Source organism: Mytilus edulis, chromosome 12 (assembly GCF_963676685.1).
Source record: "Mytilus edulis chromosome 12, xbMytEdul2.2, whole genome shotgun sequence".
NCBI lineage: Eukaryota > Metazoa > Mollusca > Bivalvia > Mytilida > Mytilidae > Mytilus > Mytilus edulis.
Window position 1 is genome coordinate 37,351,236 of NC_092355.1, and position 22,733 is coordinate 37,373,968.

At 31.5% G+C, this 22,733-nt stretch overlaps 1 protein-coding gene across 1 annotated transcript in view; it reads left to right on the plus strand.

The window, feature by feature from the left end:
- LOC139498391 (homeobox protein dve-1-like) overlaps nucleotides 1-7,097 on the plus strand; it is a 31,577-nt gene extending 24,480 nt beyond the window's left edge. The window contains exon 6 of the mRNA XM_071286778.1: nucleotides 205-7,097. Coding sequence (XP_071142879.1) covers nucleotides 205-1,719 — 1,515 coding nt within the window. The 3' untranslated portion in view covers nucleotides 1,720-7,097. The remainder of the gene's footprint in view (nucleotides 1-204) is intronic.
- Nucleotides 7,098-22,733: the final 15,636 nt, after the last annotated feature.

A 22,733-nucleotide genomic window follows, 5' to 3' on the forward strand; every position in this document is an offset into this window, starting at 1 on the left:
GTGTACATATATATGTAGCTGTTTATGTCACGTGAAAGCTAGTCCATGGACTGAAAAAAACAAGAGACATTAACTGATCATCATGTGATCTTTACTGAGTTTTAATACAGTTAAAAAAAAACACAGAATTTTACGTATAATATAGGAACAATTTTTTCAAATTTGATTTAATTTGCTAAAAGTGATGTTTTTCTTTTATTTCAGTCTCTTCTTACCACATTTGCCAAAGGTGATGCTTACGCTAATTTATCACCGGAACTTCGACAAGCTTTTGACAAATGGTATGCAGAGCAGATTCGTAGTGTCAAGCCAGAGGAGAGTAGAAATACACACGAAACATCTCCAGAAAAACAGGTGGAGACCATTCAACATACAGAATCTACATCAGTTTCATCTACTATGCCATCGGCCATTACTTCCTCACCCCACTTTCACTGTAAGACAAGAATGAGAACTTCGTTTGACCCAGAACATGAGATTCCTAGACTTCAGAGATGGTTTCAGGACAATCAGCACCCCACACGAGAACAGATGATACATTATTTAGACGAGTTAAACTCGCTCGACGCTAGAAAAGGTAGAAGGCCGTTAGACTTGACCAATATTATTTATTGGTTTAAAAATGCAAGAGCTGCCCATAGGAGAGCTTCTAGACAATTTGACGGAGATGGATCATTTGATTTGGAGGATGGACAGGGAACTAGTCTTACCGGTGACCAGAACTTACCTTATCTTCCTAATAAGAATGCAGTATACATGCTCCCTTACCCCATTCATGGTCATCATTTCCCTACAACTGAGGATTCTCGTCTCACTTCTGAAACTGCCAAAGGTCAAAACATATCAAATGAAGATTCTCGGGAACCTTTTGATTTATCACAATCTCGTACTTCTAGTCAAAGTAAATCTCCTGTTGAAATAAAGAGAGAAGTTACCTCCCCTTTAATCAAAGAAACAGGGAGTGTTCAACTGAAACAGGAAGCAGACGACACTGAAAACAACAACAAGAGCAGTCCTGCAGTGAATGGTTGTAATAAATCTGATGTATCTAGTCCAAGAGAAACAAATAATTATGATGGCAATAGTAAGATGAATTCTGATTCAGAAATGGATGATTCTGAGTTTGAAGATGATAAATCTAATGTTGGGTCAGATTCTAGTCACGAAGCAGCCAATCTGTCAATCAAAAATATGGAGAATCAGGGTTTCCTTAGCAACGGACTTGCACATTTGCCAAAAACATCAACAGGGCTTCATCAACCATTGCACATTCCGCATTTCCCGCACCCATTAGCTATGCACTATTTTCCAATGAATACTCATTTTATGGCGCAGCAAGCTGCACGGTACAATCAACAACAACAGCAACAACAGACGTCACAGATGTCAAGGTCAAACTCATCAAGCAATACTCATCGCAAGAGACGCACCCGTGTGTTTATAGACCCCATGTCAGAAATACCGATACTAGAAAAATGGTTTGCGGAAGACACTCATCCATCTTCATACATGATTGATAAATATACAGATGAACTGAATCGTTCTGAATATAGACAAAAGTTTCCAAGATTGGAACCGAAAAATATTCAGTTGTGGTTTAAGAATCATCGTGCTAAAGTGAAACGAATGCGCTTGTCGCAGGATTACGATCACATGGATCAAGTAATGTTAGATTCAGACGACCAGAGTGACATTATCAAAAGAGAGATTCATTCATAAATTGTTGGTGATAATATTACATGTTTTGTTATATATATATATATTATTGGACTATGTAGGACTCGTGTTGTGTATTGCATCTTAGGTGCTAGTTTAAAAAAAATTTGTGTGAAATTTACAGATTGTAAATTTTTCAGGGAATTTTAACGCTTAATGATGGTATTGATTTGATGGATGTTTTTTTGTCTTCTACGCATTATCATCTTCTAAGTTTTTTTGCAAGATCACCAAAAAAAAAAATTTGCAGCAATACATTAACTGAATTTTTGTTTTATGAAGTTTCTTTATCTGTTGAAATATAAAATTTTATTTTTTTTCTGATATTTTTAGTATGCATTCATAAAACTTGAACTGTTTCAGATTACGCAATAAGGTATTCACTAAGCAATATTTTTCATTCTTTTGTCAAATTTTTATACACAAATGCCATAAAAAAAAATAATTCTGAGATGGAGTCTCTTTTAAGAGGTTGTATTATGCTGGTGCCAATAGTATTGAAAACCTAAACAGCAATAGATTTTGAATTTTTATGTATATAAATATAAGGAGATGTGGGGTTATGTCTGAAAATATTTGTATTTTATTAGTTAGAAATACTGTCTCGAAAAAATTGGCATAATATTAAAAATGTTGCCATGTAATAATATACTTTAGCAATAATGTTGAAATATTGTGTATTATTTTTAATGTTATGTATCATGCAATCAATTATTTACTCACTAAAAATATTTTTACTCAAAAATTGTCCTGAAAATTCTATTCAGATTATTTTAATCATGTGTCAAATTCATGTGCATGGCATAAGTAGAAAAATCAGGATTGTTATTTTTGGTGAAAGGAATTGTCTTTTTTATAAATATTTATTTTTGAACTCTCAAGCATCAATTCAAACACTATGAGTATGTATCAGTCAGTTTTGTGTGTGTGTATGTCTGCTCTGTTATCTGTTTGTTAAGTCTCTTCATTTAAAAAAATATTTATCATTTTTGAATACATAGGCAAACTGACTATTTATGAATTCTACTCCTTCAAAACTATATGGGTTATTTCCCCTTAAAGAGAACTTTTCAGACTTTACTAAATATACATTGAATTTTAATAGCATTCACAACTTTAAGGCATGTTATTGCTTAACATGGGATTGCTTGCTTATGAATCATGAATTGGCCATTTCATTGAAAATGAGAAAAATTGTAAATATCCCTTTAGATTACTATTGTCATGTGACTCTAGAATACTATTGTCATGTGACTTTAGATTACTATTGTCATGTGACTTAATTCCTGGAAGATGACCATTCCCTAGTATTAAACTGCTCAGATTGGCATGGCTTATTTGTTTAGACAAGGACTTTTGTCTGCATTGCATGATTGTATAACAATGGTGTCTGTTTTAAAAAAAATTGTGGAACATATTTAAATGTTCAAGTTTTAAAAAACCCAACAATTTGCTAACATAAGGTGATTTTACCTAGTAATGTCACATTCATTCATAGTTAGTGCATGCAAAACATTATTCTGCTAACAAAATTACACCTCTAACCCGCAAAATCATTTGCCATTAAAAGCATGGAGCATTATTTTTATAAATTACATATTCAAATTTGTATGAAATTTTTCAGTAATGTAAAGCTAAGATTTATCATCTTAACCAGACTCAATTGTTTAATTGATATAAGTGTCAGTACAGACTTAAGTTTTTTTCTATCCAATCAGATTAGGTGTTACAAATTTGTATGCTAACACTGATCATGCTTTGGATCATATGCTTTATAGAAGTAAGGGAGATCACTCATTGCATCATTTAAACAAATAAATACCTCAGTGGGATTTTTTTTTAGAGTGTATAAGATTAAGGAGATGAAGCAACACATTACCCGTTTGTCTTTCAAGCTAAAAAAAGGTGAAAACAAATCATTTAATCATTTTTTTTAGGGGACACATGCTATAAGAAGTATGTGTTGTTATCATTAAATATTAATGGCATCATTTAGACTGAATGATTTATAATTTACTGTGAAGAGTTACAACACTGTGTTATAATTGTCTAAAGTTCCATTTATTTATGTTATAACTCCCCCCTAGTTTACTGGAAATAGGTACACGTTTCCTGAAGTCAATCTTCATTGAGAAATAACTTTTTTTCTGTGTCTCTAAACCTTAGACTTGTGCTTTGCTATTTTTTGTGTTCACTGTAAAAATCTAGTGCTCTAGTTTAAATTGTACATATATTGGCAGTAATAAAAACTAATTTATATCATGATCATTTGTATATATCATTGATTGACCAGAAATTTGGTAATTAAAAAATGGATATGAAAATATGGTGTTAAAACTTGTCAGATATTATGTTATTTATGAAAACATTATTTTTATCTCGACTAATGATGTTAAATAGACGTGTGGATTTAAAATCCATTAAAATGCTGCATGAAAAAATAATAAATGCTTAATATATATTTATTTCCGTATGTCAAATTGCAATAGTTATTTTCTGTATGTAGTTTTAAAATTCAAAATGATAAAGATATATTTTATTGCCATTTTCTTTTTTTTTAATCGACAAATAAAATCTTTCAAAAATTTGAAAGCATATGCTTATGAACTGAAAATGACAAATTGCCACATTTTCCTTTATAAATGGGAATTTATAGGCACTAATTTTTTCAGGTTAATAAAAAAAAATTAAGGATTCATTATAATTTCTGACAGTCTTTTATCTATCCTCACGGGGATGATGAGGTGATAAACAATTCTATTTTTATCTTTTAAAAAACTAAATGATATGAATTAAATCTATATATAGAAAATAACTGTTGTTTTGCTTGTATTATAAACAGCACTGAGATTTATATATATACAAAAAAAAATGTTAAGAGTAACAGAAAAAGATTTTTTCGTTTCAAGAAAACACATTGAATATCCCTTTCAAATATTTGACAATCAAATTCAAATTTGAACATTATTTTCAATTTTTTATAATAATATGTGGTTTTGGAAAGTAAATTCCCTGAATAAAAATAAGGACAAAGTTATTTATGACTGATTTCTATAACTTAGTAGATAGCTAAACATTAACATGTTTTTTTGAGTTTTTTTTATCGATGATTTAAAATGTTATCAGACATACTATGGTTACTTTGTGACCTACTTCCTCATGTCACGCTATAAATGTTAGTGCTGTTTATATACCCTCTATACTTTCCAAATTGTATACATTCCTCTTGTATATTGGTGTATACTGCTTACCAAACAAGTCCACAATTTAAAGCCTGTCATTCGATCATTCAAAAAAGAAATAACTATATGAATTTCTTAGTTATGAAGTCAGAAACTAGAGGACTATGGGTAATTTCATTGTTCGTACACAAAAATGAAAGTAATGAATGTTTTAAACCAATCACAAGGTTTTGGTGTACGCTTTTGAATATATTACCCAGAATGCATTAGATTATGAAATGGCAAATTGGGATGAGAAGTTGATCAATTTGAGCTACAAAAATGACCTGTCGGCAAGCAGTATATACTAACAATATTTTTAGTTATTAGTCATAGACGTAGGTGCTAATAGTATACACTATTTTTATTTTAACTGTTGTATTACTTTTAGAAGACATTTGCAATAATTTATTGTTGTTTTAATACTCTTTACAGCTATTTTTAGACTTGTTTTGACTTGTTGAAGAATTTTAAACTCGCAATAATAGATTTGTGGCAATTATACAGTTTTAGAAAAATGTTATGGTTTGAAATGCAACATTTCATTATAATCATGATAATGGTAACTAATAACTGCATTTTAATTTTATTTTGAATTATATGATTTGTTAATGAGATTTGCAATTCTTGTTATTTATTTTCCTGTCATTCTAAGACATTTCAGAGATTGAATTATCTCCCTTCTTGATTTTTTAATTATCTCCCTTCCTGATTTTTTAATTATCTCTCTTCCTGATGATTGAAGTATTTCTCTTCTTGATTTTTCTACGGAAAAATAAATTGGCTTATTTTATTATCTCTCTTCTTTTATAGTTTATTTGCATCTATAACATTCCCTTGGTATATGCATTATCAAACTATTTAATTTAGGAATATTGAAATCAGAAGATCTTCTAGACAGAAGATCACTCAATAAGGGAGATAATTGAATCATAGCTTTATTTGTCTTTTAAATATACAGGGTACTTGTTAATTTTTAAATGTGATTATAAACAAATGCTTTATTGTATGGGGGTTATTTCTTGTTAGGTTAGTTATTAGCACTGTTTTGAATAGAGATTGTTTCAAATGTGTCAATATTTGTAAAATGAAATGATTGAATCATGGTAAGAAATGTATTTAGTGAAATGAAGCTTTTTAATACCTATACATATAATGTCAAAAGTATGCAAAGTCAAATATATAAAGCAATAAGATATTTATATTTCAACTACTTTTTGTTTGAAGGATGACTAGAAGAAAGATTATTTTTGCAGCATTTACTTTTTTTTTTAAAAGAACATATATAATTGTATGATCATAAATATTTTGAATTTTAATCATGTAAGTTGAGACAAGCAGGCAAGAAACATGTTCCAACTTTTTCTGGATAATTAGGAATTTCTGTCTCGAATGATATTTTTACATTGAATTGAACTCTGACAAAATCAATTAAAATATGATACTTACATTTTTTTTGTAATAGTACTAGAATATTTTGATTGTAGAATTTGTTTAAATCATGTTTGTTTGAAATATTCAAAAATTGAAATTATTATACTCAGCAGTGTTTATGATCTGTTTAGCAAAAAAAAATCATTCACAAATTGTAAGTTTTGATATAGAAAGCCTTTTTAGGTTAAATTTACAAATTCAAATTTTAATTTTAGTTGCATAAAATTATTTTAGAAGTACAAATAAAAATGTTTTCAAACTAATGATACATGATGCTCAGATTGTTCAAAAAGCCAAGTAAAAAATAGATAAAGCTAGGGAGATAATCTTCTTCTTCTTTAAAAGGGAGATAATCTCCTTATTACTTCCCTTGACAACTTTAACATCTTTACTAGACTCTATTCATGATAATTATACTCACAGATACTTTTTATAATTCAAAAAAATTCTTTTATTCAGTTTCAAGTCTCTTACTCTAAGAATTTTAGTTATACTCCAAAGAATGAATTTTTAGTTATCTTTTGGGGGAATTAATAAAATACGAAGATATTGATGGTCACCTCTGTATAATTAAGATATCTGTATGCTAAAGACAAACAGATTTGTATTAAAGCTGTGTAAAACTATTGTTACATGTTGATGATATATTAAGTGTCATAGATTATTGTTGGACATGCCAAAAAATATTGTACATGTCAAAATATGCAATAAAATAGTGAAAAAACAGACTTTTAGAAATATCTTGATTTGCCATGCAATTGTCTTGGTCTGAAGTAAGTAAGTTAGTAAGTATATTTTATTTAGAGTCGGCGTCCATATATACATGATGACAGACTAAACATTAGCTCTGTTGAGCTCTTTAACTGACCATTACATACAAATAATGAGCTCTTTAACTGACCATTATATACAAATAATGAGCTCTTTAACTGACCATTACATACAAATCATGAGCTCTTTAACTGACCATTACATATAAATCATGAATTCTTTAACTGACCATTACATACAAATCATGAATCATCATGTAAATACTAATAAATAAAAATGAAAAACCATGTAATATTATGAAAGCAAATGTTTGCTCTGTTTCTGTATTGCATAGTGGCATCTTCATGTAAATTCAGTGGTACCTAACTCTTTGACTGAAAAAGATTTGACTTATTTAGTTCTCATTGAATTTTGACAAAATATTTACTTAAACCTTTTGACAAAGATAAACAAATACATGAAACTTAAACCATACAATTTACAGGAATAATGTCATTGGATAAATAGAAACATGACAAACACTAGTTTTGATCAGTGAAAATCATGATTTAACTCTATTATAAGTATGTGATTAAAACATAGATGTTCAGATGAGTTTTAAACAGTCAACTCCTTCAGGTGTTTTGTGTCTCCATAATATAGTGTAAGTTAGATTTCATTGCTTTCTAAAGCTATTATCACACGATATCTTAAGTGTTCATTGTACAGGTGAGGCATAGGTGACATTTTGACATTTCAAACTGCTGCTATGGACTGTTTTTATACGACCGCAAAATTTGAAAAAAAATTTTATACGACCGCAAAATTTGAAAAAAATTTCGTCGTATATTGCTATCACGTTGGCGTCGTCGACTGCGTCGTTGTTGTCGTAGTAGTCGTCGTCCGAATACTTTTAGTTTTCGCACTCTAACTTTAGTAAAAGTGAATAGAAATCTATGAAATTTTAACACAAGGTTTATGACCACAAAAGGAAGGTTGGTATTGATTTTGGGAGTTTTGGTCCCAACATTTTAGGAATTAGGGGCCAAAAAGGGCCCAAATAAGCATTTTCTTGGTTTTCGCACTATAACTCAAGTTTATGTTAATAGAAATCTATGAAATTTTGACACAAGGTTAGTGACCACAAAAGAAAGGTTGGGATTGATTTTGGGAGTTTTGGTTTCAACAGTTTAGGAATAAGGGGCCAAAAAGGGCCCAAATAAGCATTATTCTTGGTTTTTCGCACAATAACGTTAGTTTAAGTAAATAGAAATCAATGAAATTTTAACACAATGTTTATGATCACAAAAGGAAGGTTTGTATTGATTTTGGGAGTTTAGGTCCCTACAGTTTAGGAATTAGGGGCCAAAAAGGGACCCAAATAAGCATTTTTCTTGGTTTTCGCACCATAACGTTAGTATAAGTAAAAAGAAATCTATGAAATTTAAACACAAGGTTTATGACCATAAAAGGAAGGTTGGTATTGATTTTGGGAGTTTTGGTCCCAACAGTTTAGGAATAAGGAGCCCAAAGGGTCCAAAATTGAACTTTGTTTGATTTTATCAAAATTGAATAATTGGGGTTCTTTGATATGCCGAATCTAACTGTGTATGTAGATACTTAACTTTTGGTCCCGTTTTCAAATAGGTCTACATTAAGGTCCAAAGGGTCCAAAATTAAAATTAGTTTGATTTTGACAAAAAATGAATTGGTTGGGTTCTTTGATATGCTGAATCTAAAAATGTACTTAGATTCTTGATTATTGGCCCAGTTTTCAAGTTGGTCCAAATCGGGGTCCAAAATTAAACTTTGTTTGATTTCATCAAAAATTGAATAAATGGGGTTCTTTGATATGCCAAATCTAACTGTATATGTAGATTCTTCATTTTTGGTCCTGTTTTCATATTTGTCTACATTAAAGCCTAAAGGGTCCAAAATTAAACTTAGTTTGATTTAAACAAAAATCTTGGGGTTCTTTGATATGCTGAATCCAAACATGTACTTAGATTATTGATTATGGGCCCAGTTTTCAAGTTGGTCCAAATCAGGATCTAAAATTATTATATTAAGTATTGTGCAATAGCAAGTCTTTTCAATTGCACAGTATTGTGCAAAGGCAAGAAATATCTAATTGCACAATATTGTGAAATAGCAATTATTTTTTTAATTAGAGTTATCTTTCTTTGTCCAGAATAGTAAGCAAGAAATATCTAATTGCACAATATTGTGCAATAGCAATATTTTTTTTTTAATTGGAGTTATCTTTCTTTGTCCAGAATCAACTTAAATCTTTGTTATATATATTCACTTTTTACTACCAACTGATAAATTAAAATAATCTTTACCATTCAGTGATAACAAGCAGTTTTTTTACATCTTAATATTTTATGATGTATTTAAATGAGTAGTTATTGTTGCAAACTCCATTAGAAATTTTAATTGAGATTAGTTTTGGAATAAGGGAAAGGGGGATGTGATTAAAAAAATTGGGTTCAATTTTTCTCATTTGAAATTTCATAAATAAAAAGAAAATTTCTTCAAACATTTTTTTGAGAGGATTAATAGCATAGTGAATTGCTCTAAGAGAAAACAAAAATTTTAAGTTCATTAGAACACATTCATTCTGTGTCAGAAACCTATGCTGTGTCAACTATTTAATCACAATCCAAATTTAGAGCTGAATCCAGCTTGAATGTTGTGTCCATACTTGCCCCAACCGTTCAGGGTTCAACCTCTGCGGTCGTATAAAGCTACGCCCTGCGGAGCATCTGGTTAAAATGGCAATGAGTTGCAATCTTTTGCTCAGTATTATAGTTTTCTCTTTGACTTTGTTTGCGGATCTTTTGCTTTAGGGTTATTCAAGTGTGTGTATTAAAACAACATGTCACAAAGTAATGATAATGAACTCAAGGTCATGTTTTTCACAGACTGTTCATCTCGTCTTCATAAATGATTGATGTTTCTTTAAAGAAAGAGGAGGTTATTGTCTATAATATCTCCAAAGGCGACAGCCTACAGTTTGAGGGGTCAATCTCATTGAAGGGCCACAACCTCCTGTTTGAAAGACCATTGATAATCTGTTTATTGCTGTGCTCTTAAGTAATGTCAATGACATATTCTCATGCTGATGTGCTTTCTCTTTATACTGGACTGAGAAAATCCAATATTTCTGGATTAGCGAGATATGAAAAGTTATCACAATAGCAATAATTAACTACCAGTATATCTGTTTGATGTGTTCTGATTGATATTTTAGTTTGGGAGAATATAATTTATTTGCTGGTTGTTATTTACTTTACCGACCGTGCAAGGGCTGTATAGCTAGTCAAGGTCGTTAAAAACTTCCATTTGTTGTATTTACTTTGATCTAAGCTTTTAGTAACTTCTAGTATTTAAGATAAGTACGTACTTTGTGTCTCTTTTCATAAAGTTATCTTTATGCTCGCCGTAGTGGAGAAGGCATTAAGTTTTCCCCTTGTCTGTCTGTATGTCTGTAAATAGGTTTCCATTCTCTATCTTTGGTTTGCCTGACCCATGAAACTTATACACAATGCTTATAACAAAACGCAGTTCATGTTTCAATTGTGGTGCTGTCACTTTTATCATTCTAAAGTTATGTCCTTTTACAAATGGAAAAGCTGCTGAATTTTACATTTCCATTTCTAACTTAACAGCTTAAGTTTGACTCAATTAAACGTTATGGATCTTATACACAATGTTTATTACTAGTTTGAATTTTGTTAGTGACACTTTTACCGTTCTTGAGTTATGTCCCTTTATAAAGTTGTATGCGAGAGAGGCATCATCTGTGTCCCATTCAAACTAATCTTGCCATGTCTGTGACAAAAATTAAGAAGGAAAAAAACTGGATGCTTCATATCCTGTATGCAGATATCTTATGTTCATGAGTTTCTCGCTGTCCTATAACCAATGCCCTTGACCTCGTTTTCATGGTTCAGTAACTGATTGAAGAAAAAAATCATAGTTTGTCAGGTGAATTTCTCACATACATGAATAATAGGTTGACTTTATTTGGTTAATGAGTTCCTTTGGTCATGTTTTAGCCGACCTCGACCTCAGTTCGTCAGGGATCAAGGTTAAAGTTACATGATTAGGTTTGTTTCTCAGATACTTTAAGCAGGAGGTCAACTATATGTGGTGTATGTTATGAATGTTATGTGTATATGTCTGTCTGACAGGTATCACTTTAACGTTGTCCTCATTTTCATGGTTCAATGGTTAGTAAAGCAGGCGAGACATTTCAGCATTTAAATATGAAACATAAGATGTGGTATTATTGTCAATGAGACAAAAGTCCACAAGAGACCATATGACACAGAAATTAACAACTAAAGTTCACCATACAGCCTTTAGCCCTGTCTCATTCTATATTTGCCTGTCCTAAGTCAGGAGCCTTTAATACATTAGTTATTTTCGGTTATATATGTTTTTCATTGATTGTTTTGTCATAAATCGACGGCCCTTAGTTTTTTTTGTTGGAATTGTTTCACATTGTCATGTTGCGTAGCTAACTACTGATCATGTGTGCACATACTCTCATGGCACGGGTGGTCAGTGTTGAAAAAAACCCTGCAATTATGGTATGAATTATGTTTATTGTTGAATGTAGTATCGTTTAATAGTTGCTAACATTAACTTAGTTTAGACTCATTCAGATCCTTGTCCTATTGTCAATCTTCCAACACATCTGCTTATTTTATATCAAGGAATAAAATTAGGCATGCCATGAAATTAACTTGTTTAAAAAAAACTATATGTAACCATACACAATCATTAATGATACAAATTTCAGTGCTAAAGGCTCGCATTTTGAAAATTGATGAAGGTCCTGTGATGGTCGTGGCAAACATATTCAACTGTACATTTCCATATATCAATACAAACGCCAAAGAGCTGACAAAACAACTTTATAGATAAAGTTGGAAAAGAAATAGGAGATAAGAATTAGGGAGATTAATTCCTTTTAATTCAAAATCGTTTCGAAATTTTATAAACAGCATAATATCGAACCATGATGATGATGCTAGTACTACCGAAGTACTGGCTACTGGGCTGATGATACAGTACTTATTTTAAATGGCATTTAATTCATAGCACTATATCCTTGCAAACGCTTGAAATTTCCCATGGGCTTACCCCTGAAAAATGATTATCAAATAAATGGATAAAAAAGATAAAAGAATCGAATATAGCTTTTTTTCTTGACAGTTTACCTGGAATTACTTCCCCTGATACATGGAATGATCATACAGTGAGATGTGCAGTGTTGTCATTGCTAAAAGAGATGGGACAAACAGCACTGGCAAAACTATGCCCATTAACACAGGTAAGACAACTAAAAGTATGACAATTTTATTCCCCCGCCGTAGCGGATAGAGCTTTTAGTTTAATTCTTGTTCGTCCGTCCATCCGTCCATCCAAAAGTTGTTTTCTGTTTTCTTACTTTAGTTTGCCTCAACCAAATGTTATGAAACTTATGCTCAAAGCTTATTGCCACAGAACACAAATCAAGTTTAAAATTTTGGTGACGTTCTAGAGTTATGCCCCTATACAAATAGAAAAACTGCAGAATTTTGGGTTTCGGTTTTCTAACTTAAGTTTGCCTCAACCAAATGTTATGGCATTTATACATGTACACTATGCTTATTCCCACAAAATACAGATCCAGTTTTAATTTTGGTGGTGTCATTTAAACTGTTTAAGAGTAAATGCAGATTTATTTTTGTTTCACGGTTCTCTAACTTAAGTACTCTTCAACCAAATGTTATGAACTTACATACAATGTTTATTACCACAAAATACAGATCAAGTCTAAATTTTGGGGTGTCACTTCTAATGTTATAGAGTTATGCCCCTTTACGAATGGATTCTTTTTTCGTTTCCGTTCTCGTTTTTAAGGTTGCCTCAACCAGATTTTTTAAAAAGTATACACATACGGATTATTACCACAAAACTCAGATCTAGACAAATTTTGGTAGCGTCATTTTTATCGTTCTTCAGTAATGTCCCTTTAAAACTCCAATGACATGCAAGCAGACCACTTTATTGAATTTCTTTTAACTTTTTGTTTTCAGTCCGCCATATCAAATATTGCTAACTGGAAGTATAATAACAAGCTAAGTGACGAGAAATGTGCAGAATTTGGAAAATGGTACACACAATATATGTCAAATACCACAGGTAAGTATAGCAATTAGACGCCGTTTAAAAGTTCTATTTCATTTCGTTGTTTAAGTACACATTTTTCATGGTAGGACTATTCCCTGATCGCTTCAAAATATCATTAAACCAGTTTCAAGTGATGCACACATGTTCGACATAAAATAAGCAACACGACGGGTACCACATTTGGAACAGGATCTGCTTACCCTTCCGGAGCACCTTAGATCACCCCTAGTTTTTGGTGGGGTTGGTGTTGCTTGTTCTTTGGTTTTCTGTGTTGTATCGCGTGTTCTATTGTTTGTTTGTCTGTCTGTTTTTCTTTTTTTCATTTTTAGCCAGCGTGGTCAGTTTATTTTCGATTTATGAGTTTGACTTTCCCTCTGGTATCTTTCGTCCCTCTTCGATAGATCTCAATTCCATGTTGTTCCATAAAACAAAGAGTTCACAAATCGTTCACAGTTCCAATTACAATTAAATGTACGTGTGAACGATGCATTAATAATGAAAAATGGCATTTGTCATGTTTCCAAAGGAAAGTCGTTCTATGATTCATATAAAAATAAGGCGATGTGGTATGATTGCCAATAGGACAACTCTCCGCCAGAGACAAACATAGAAGTTTACAATTATAGCTGTCACCGTTCTGCCTTCGTGATCAATAATGAATAAAACCTATACCACACACTATAAAAGGCCTGAAATGTCAAATGTAACACAATACAAACAAGAAAACAAACGGCCTGATGTATGCCAAAAAAAAAAAAAACCCAACACCAAAGAAAACAAAAAAATGACCGCCAAGTCTAGCAAGATAAGAGTAGTAAAAATTAAGGCCATGATTTTATGTTAAAAAAAATCATCGTTTATAATAGTTAATAGTTGAGAAAACTCAATAACAACATAACAAATGTATATATGGAAACATGTCAAAATTTAATGACCAGAAATGAGTATTTTAAGGCAAAAAAGTTAAGATTACTATCATTTCAATCTCAGATAAAAGGAAACCGGAAAATGTGTGAACAGTAACAGTATTTGAAAGATTATGATACATGATTGTACAAGGAAACTGACAAAATATCATGACCAGAAATATGTATTTAGTCAAAATCTCAGATTTTTATCGTACAATCTCCCAAAACAGGAAACTGGAACATTTGTGAACTAACTTGAAATTTACAATATAAACCAAGATCTGTAATCTGAATTAGTTGACATAAAAAAATCTCCGTGACAACACTATTTTCTAAGCTGTCGTTTGGGTGCATGCCTTGAGTGAGGAAAGTCGTGAGTTAGAAATCCCGACCGAGTCAACTGAAAGACTTTAAACTTACTGCTTCTCCGATAATCCCGTAGTATTTAGGAGTAAGTATAAAAAAGAAGATGTGGTATTATTTCCAATGAGACAACTATCCACAAAAGACCAAAATGACACAAACATTAACAACTATAGGTAACCGTATGGCCTTCAACAATGAGGAAAACCCATACCGCATAGTCAGCTATAAAAGGCCCCGATAAGACAATGTAAAAAAAATTCAAACGAGAAAACTAACGGCCTTATTTATGTAAAAAAAAAAAAATGAACGAAATACAAATATGTAACACATAAACAAACGACAACCACCGAATTACAGGCTCCTGACTTAGGACAGACACATACATAAATAATGTGGTGGGGTTAAACATGTTAGCGGGATCCCAACCCTCCCCCTTACCTGGGACAGTGGTATAACAGTACAACATGAGAACGAACTATAAAAATCAGTTGAAAAAGGCTTAACTCACCATATAGACAAACAATACAAGTGGACGTGGCCGGGTACTTATACATCCCGACACAAACATACACAATGAACAGATCTGAGATTACTCGCAGTTATCTGACAACTAGTTCAAAGCCAACAAAACAAAAGAACAAAGGTTCCTGGTTCGATTCCCAATTGGGATGAAAATTTCAGGAACTGAATTTTCGGCTCTCCCTTGACACCATTTGCGAGTATGGTCTCGAGGAAACGATGATAGTCCGTCGGAAGGGGACGATAAATGGCTGACCCGTGTTAAGAGAGAGCCATATCTCTTGCACGTTAAAGACACCCTTGTAGATTTCGAAAAAGAGCAGGCTAATTCCGCTACAAGGCAGCACTCGCACCCGCAAAGTGGAAAGGGATTAATATAAGTTGCAAAACTTGTTTCCCAATCCACTATAAATAAATATGTTTAAACTAAAGCCACTAACTACTAATAAAAAAAATCATGTATCTAAGACTAAAGGTTTGTCTCGGAATTAGAAAATTCAGCATGTTCTCGGTCATAATACGGTAAACCACTTATTATTGCGTATTTCTGGAATAGAAAAATGTCGGGATCTAATTAGAATTGAATCCTTGAAATGCTCCCGTTATGATATGATGCGCGACATATCAGAACCAACATATCAGAAAGGGAGCAATTCAATTATATAATTTTGATAAGATTGAAAAATAACGCAAGTATAAATTGTCACGAATAAGAAAAGCTTGGATCTTTCCTTATTTATCTGCATTTTGTGAATTTGAAAATCGTGAAATACCAGTATAATTGCCGCGTAGTAGAATGAAAAGATAATTAATGTGAATTATAATATCCGCGATAATAAGATGGTTTACAGTATACAATTGACTTGCCATTGGACGTAAAACAGTCACCCATTCATCCATCCCTCCATCTACCAGTGGACATTACTTGAAACATGAACTCTTTCAAAGTCTTGCACATAAAATAAACACAAAAATAATTAATTTCTTTGAGCATGCACCTGTGCTGTTCATCGGGAGAATGCATAAAAACAATGCTCCTCAAAAATGAGACTGAAAATATGGATTATATTTGACAATCTTTTTTTTTGGCGACAAGTCGAAAGCTTTTTTTTCTTTCAATTTTAGCATTACATATAGTGGCAGCAGAGAGTGAAACAAACAATTTTTTTTACGGGGTCAAAAACTAATTATATTTTTCTTCACAAATTGGAAACAAACTTTTCAAAAAAAGTCCATAGCCCGCCTCCCCCGCGCCGAAAATCAAATGGTTGCTGCCTTACTATCAAAATACATATGTATAACTGTTTCAAGATAGGGGCGAAAGATACCAGAGGGACATTCAAACTAAAAAATCGAAAATGAACTGACAACGCCATGACAATAAAAATTAAAAAAAAAGAGACACAGACAAATAGACAATAGTACACACAACAGGCACAACATAGACAAATATAGACTAAGCTGTTTATCACATTAACATGTATTTCCTGTACACGTGTACAGAACATAACAGAAAAGGATACACATTTTGTAAATTTTTTCATGTTCCTCTAGATTGACTTGACGAAAAGTTTAAGTACTTTGAATAAATGTAGTTAGCCTCACATATGTAATTACAGAATTTTTGAATTTACCTTAATTAGCTGCTGTCCTCAATTGATTTCTTTTTCCCTGTTTTTCAGATTTCCCATGTGACTTTGGAATTGCACCGAAAGATTCACGTTTAACTTTTCACCCAGATCATGAAATCCCTGAAATGAGACAGTGGTATAAAACTTGTAAAAACCCAACAGAACACAAATTAAATGCCTTTGCAAATGAACTAAACAAAGGACATGTGAGACAGGAAAGACCGAAAGTGACGGTTGCTAAGCTTAAAATATGGTGGAAAAATGAACGACAAAGAGAGAAAAAATTAAATAAAAGTGTAAAAACTGCGACAGTCACTTCACCATGTTCACTACATAATGTAAATACTGAGCAAAAGTTAAACGCAAGTAGCCAAGACTCTATAGACCTTGTTCAACAATCTTTTGACCTTGCAAATGACGGAAGTGAAACTTTTCAAAAGTCACATGATCAAATTGAAGAACCAATAGAATTACTTAAACAATTACGTCAGAGTGATGATGTCACAAAGGGTGATAATCAAACAGAGAGAAAGTCATATTTGACATTACAACCGACAACTGAAAATTCTCTGCATAGAAATCCATTTATTTCAACAGTACCGGGCATGTCCGAAAGGAATTATAATGAATATAGAAGAACAGAAAATATATCCGAAAATTCTATAAATATGAATCGCTATGATACGTGAAACAATGTATATACTGCACACGTTTCTATTTTTGTGTACTATTTAATGCTGTGTGTATTAAGTGTGAGTAACATTATTTTTGTGTTCAAATTGTATAGGTACGTACAAGAGGTCACATTTCCTCTGTGGGTTAGTTTGAGTAATTTATCTTTTATCAGACAAAACGAAATTGTTTTCTGTAAATTTATGTCTTTTAAAATTGATACCTGCCATTATTACCACTTGGTCGATAATTCTGCTTGTGGACTGTTAGTACCAGTAGTAAATCACCATTACATTTGCCAGAATTCGGTAATGGCAAATATATATCGTGTACTTAAGGTATTGAAATCAACTGTTTTTTCAAAATTTTGAAATCAATTTAATTATGGAATATATCTACCTCATGTAAAGGTCTGTTTCTATGTCCAGATTTGGCTATTCGTTATACTCCTTTTGGTTTTATCAACTTTTCAAATTTGTTTTTAGGTTTTGGACTTTCAAATATTTTACCTCGAGCATAAATGAAAATATATTAAAAGAGGGACGAAAGATACCAGAGGGAGAGTCAAACTTATAAATCGAAAATAAACTGACAACGCCATGGCTAAAATGAAAAAGACAAACAGAAAAACCTTCTGCTGTTGTTTTTTCTACGGTCGGATTGTTGTCTCTTTGACACACTCCCCATTTCCATACTCAATTTTAATAGTACACACGACACAACATAGAAAACTAAATAATAAGCAACACGAACCCCACCAAAAACTAGGGGTGATCTCAGGTGCTCCGGAAGGGTAAGCAGATCCTACTCCACATGTGGCACCCGTCGTTTTGCTTATGTGATAACAAATCCGGTAAATAGTCTAATTCGGTAGGTCATATTCATGAAAGTGAAGGGGATTGTAGTTACGACGTAATGAACATATCCGATATCATTGGTTATTCCATTAACATTAAGTGTTGGACAGCGCATCTGGTGCAGTATAATTGTTTTTTTATTTAATAAAAAAAACCCAGATTGAACGGACATGTTTAGCCAAACAGAGATTAGACAACCTGTTTTCATTGATATTGTAAAGTTTTGGTAACAATTAGTTTAAAGTTGCGTCAGTGTATCTATGCTTTGTGACCTCTTTCGTTCTTTTTATTTTTAAGGTGCTAAAAAAAAAACCCGTACAAGTAATATTTATCAGTCTAATTAGAAAATCTAAGAATTAAGACATTAAGGGATTATCAAATTTGTAGCATTGAAATATCTTATTCCTAGCTGAAGTTAGCTTTAGTACAGGTATTGAGCAGGGAAGATTTAAAGGTGTGAAATGTATGGCATGTGATTTTATTTCTATGTGTTTTTTTTTATTTAAATGTCTAAACATGACTTGAGACACAAGTAAAAAGGTGGACATGCCGAACACATTAAGTTACATTTCACCAGTATCGATATTATGGTTTTTAGAAAAAAAGGGCATCCAGGTATTACATAAAGTGATGATGAACAAGCTGTTTTGTATTTGCGAAAGGAAACTTTATCATGTAAATATACACACAAACCTTTTCATGAATGTAAACACTGGAAACTACAGCAGTGCATGCTTATTACTTTACCGAAGACTTTATTTGTTTGAATATTAGTATGTAACCAATTTATTATTTTTAAAATGGAATATGTTATATATGCGTATGCTATCTGTGACAAAGTACTATTACACAAAAAATTGATATGATACTTATTGACGTTAAAGTTCATATGGATCTTCTTGCTAATATGGCGTTGTTTCCGCCACAAGATTTACTCTTAATGCAAACGTCAACCCTATGCATGAGGGAAATTTTTTAGACTTAACTTGCCTTAGATATACAAAATTCAAATGTATTTATTTTTAATAAATGTAGATTTTGTGATGTATATGCAATACATCTTTCATTTTATAGTATGCATAAATTGTTTATGTATTAAAAAGTTTTATGTTCTTTAACTTGTTTTTTGAAATTCATTTCTTAAAATAAAAATAACTAAAACAAAAACCCGAAAGCTCTTTATATATTTTATTGTCGTATTTTAATATTTACAACTACTTTGAAACACAAAATATACTTTTTACGATACTTACAAGAGATGGAATAATGGTCAGTCAAAGGTATGTTGTACTTTGCTTTGAAATTCAATCAAAGATGAAGACTTGGATTTTCCTTCATTGTACTGGATACCAAACTTACATAAGTGTCTTTCAAAATAATAAAAAAACACCTATCACCAAACGGTTGACCTAAATTTTAGTGACTATGAAATTTACACACCCCGTTCTCTTTAACAAATTTCGAGCAGCACCTGCATATAAATGATTTATCTCCCTGTTGTTATGTTTTATAAAGGCTTGCGTTTTCTATTATAAATACCCAAATAAAGTATTGTTTCGTAGAAAACTTGCATTTCAGAAGGCGTAAAGACGAATATTTTGAAACCAAGCATGTAAAAGTATCGAAAACGTTAATGAGCTTTAAACCAAAAGGGCATACACATCCTTTCAAGTGCAACTTTGCCTAAGGGAGTTGAAACCTTAGATCTGTTTAATTTCTAAATTTATAAACCGGCATTAAATTAACACATTTCTGCGATTACTGACAATTAATTTAATATGATATGATATTTTTTATTTCGTGCTTTCTTTTAACTTTGTATTTGAACTTTACTGATGAGTCAGTTTATAAATGAAACACGTAAATATTTTTAAACGTGATGAGTTTATTCAGAAGATGATTTTCCTGTTTGATTAATTGATAAAAGAAATTTCCTGGACATATATGAACTTTCAGCATTGATAAAAGTTTCTGATTGTTCGCTGATGTTTGCGTGTGAAAAAAGTCACTGAATATTTTTAGCTGAATAATATTGATTGTAAAATATATAATATAAACCACATTTTAATAAAGGTAAGTATAATTATGATTTGAATATATTTCTAAGGATTATGACTAGATGAATAAGTGACCCGCCTATTTGAAATGTTTTTTAATCCTTCCTTTTTTTTTGTTAAATCGGGTAAATATTATGAAACAAGCAAGTATTAAAAATTAATAAATGTATTCACAATTTGTGAAGTCATGTGTGACTAAAAGAGGTATACACACTATTGTTTATTTTCACAAGTTATGAAGAAAAACAATACAAACTGCATTTACTACATCGAAAAAGGGAGGGGGGGCAGATGCACCTAATATACATAATTAGGTACAATAGATTGTACACTTATTTCATAGCAAAAACATAACCCATACTGCTATTAGACACTTAAATCAAATATTTCAGAGTAAAAAAAATACAAAGCTATAGAATATTTCTTTGTATTTTTTCAAAAATGACACTTGCATGTATACATTTGTTTATTTAGAGAATACATGATCTAATCTAACATAAATTTAGATTTCCGCGTTTCCGAGAATATATGGGGAAATAAAATGTTATCTTGTGGTAATGATATGCGACAAATGTAATATCACAAAAATACTGAACGCAGAGGAAAATTCAAATCGAAAGTCCCCAATGAAATGGCAAAATCAAAAACTCAAACAAAACAATCGAATGGATAACAACTGTCATATTCCTGACTAGCTACAGGCATTTTCTTATGTAGAAAATGGTGGATTAAACCTGGTTTTATAGCTAGCTAAACCTCTCACTTGTATGAGAATCGCATAAAATTCCATTACACCGACAATGATGTGTGAACAAAATAAACAGTCATAAAAGGTATAAATATTAAAAATTGAGGTAGAGCAGTCAACATTGTGTAATAATCTTAATCACTATAAAAATAAGAGGTCTGTCCTATTTTGTCACTCGTAAATCTTATGTAAATGAGAAGAAAGCGAGTTTACTTTTTTAAATTTCATTCAAACCGCAGAACTTCAACACAAAACTTAAATATACTATTTGTTTAGTAATAATTTCGATTTTTTTTTGGGATGAAGTTCTGCATCAATTTCCAGTATTATGCCTTGTATTAGCCATGTATCAAAGGTTTCCACATCAGGTTTTTCTTTTGGTACATTTTCCACATTTCGTAGCATTTGACTTGTAATTCCCAACCTTTGTCATTTGATTTCAATATTCAATATTCGCACTTTCACATTTTGCAATGTGTATCTAAAACGTTTTACATTTAAATTTTCAACATTCGATTTGTAACATTGATTTAGATGTTCAACATCCTTTTTTTTTAAACATTCAGCATTCGATTTTGATATTTAAATTATTCAATCTCTAATTTTTCGCACATAACATTCAATTTTTAGCGTTAAACATTCGATTTCAACAAAGGAGTAGGTCCAGTAAGACCCCTTTTCGGCCCCAAAATATAGCAGTTTTACAAAATTGTTAAAATGTAAACTTTTAGTTATTTACTGAACAGTAGAATGCTTCTGCTACATAAATATGGGCTGTTTTTGACAATACGATGTACATATATCGGGTATAAGCACCATTAAGACATGCTAAATTACTTAATTCTTCACAATTCTAGCATTTTTGTTAAATTTTAGACGGTTTCCGTGTAAAACGAAAGTGGCCGCATTCGTGTTCATCCAAAATATTAAAATGTAAGTTGTATTTGATGATAATACATAACATATATAAAGGTTGAGGATGAACACGGATGCGGCCCCTTTCATTTTTGACGAAAAACATCTTAAAAGTCACATTTTTCGGCATATTTGGTAGATTTTTCATATTTGAGCTTGCATCGGATCGTTTTTAATGACTAAATTAGTTAAAATCTTTCACATAAATTAATTGAATCAAATGAAATAGTCACTTAAGTGTTTAAAAAGTGGTCAACATCTTTCGTCAGATGAATCTTAAATTTGAGGCCAAAATCGGTCCTTACCGGACCTACTCCTTTGAAACTCCGATTTAAAAAATTCATCATTCGATTTTGACATTTATCATTCGAATTACATTTAGCATTCAATTTCAACATCTAATACAAATTTCAACATTCAACACTATACCTGGATATAGATCATTGTCGATAGTTAAGTCATTTTTAATGTATAACATATACTTAATATGTTCTTCTTTATTATAAATAATTCAGCATACTTTTTTTTTTATCTTTTCAAATATTTCGAATCGACCTTTCTTTACTTGATAATAATGATCATCCATTTAAGAGAAAACAGTAAACCCCACAAAAAAGACAAAAAAACCAACAAAAAGGTATTGTACATTACATCATACCACACCAACAATCAATAACCGTCTTCTCTGATGTTTTTTAACACTCAGCCGAAAATACACTGCAACAAACTTATTTTCCGGTTCAAGAAAAA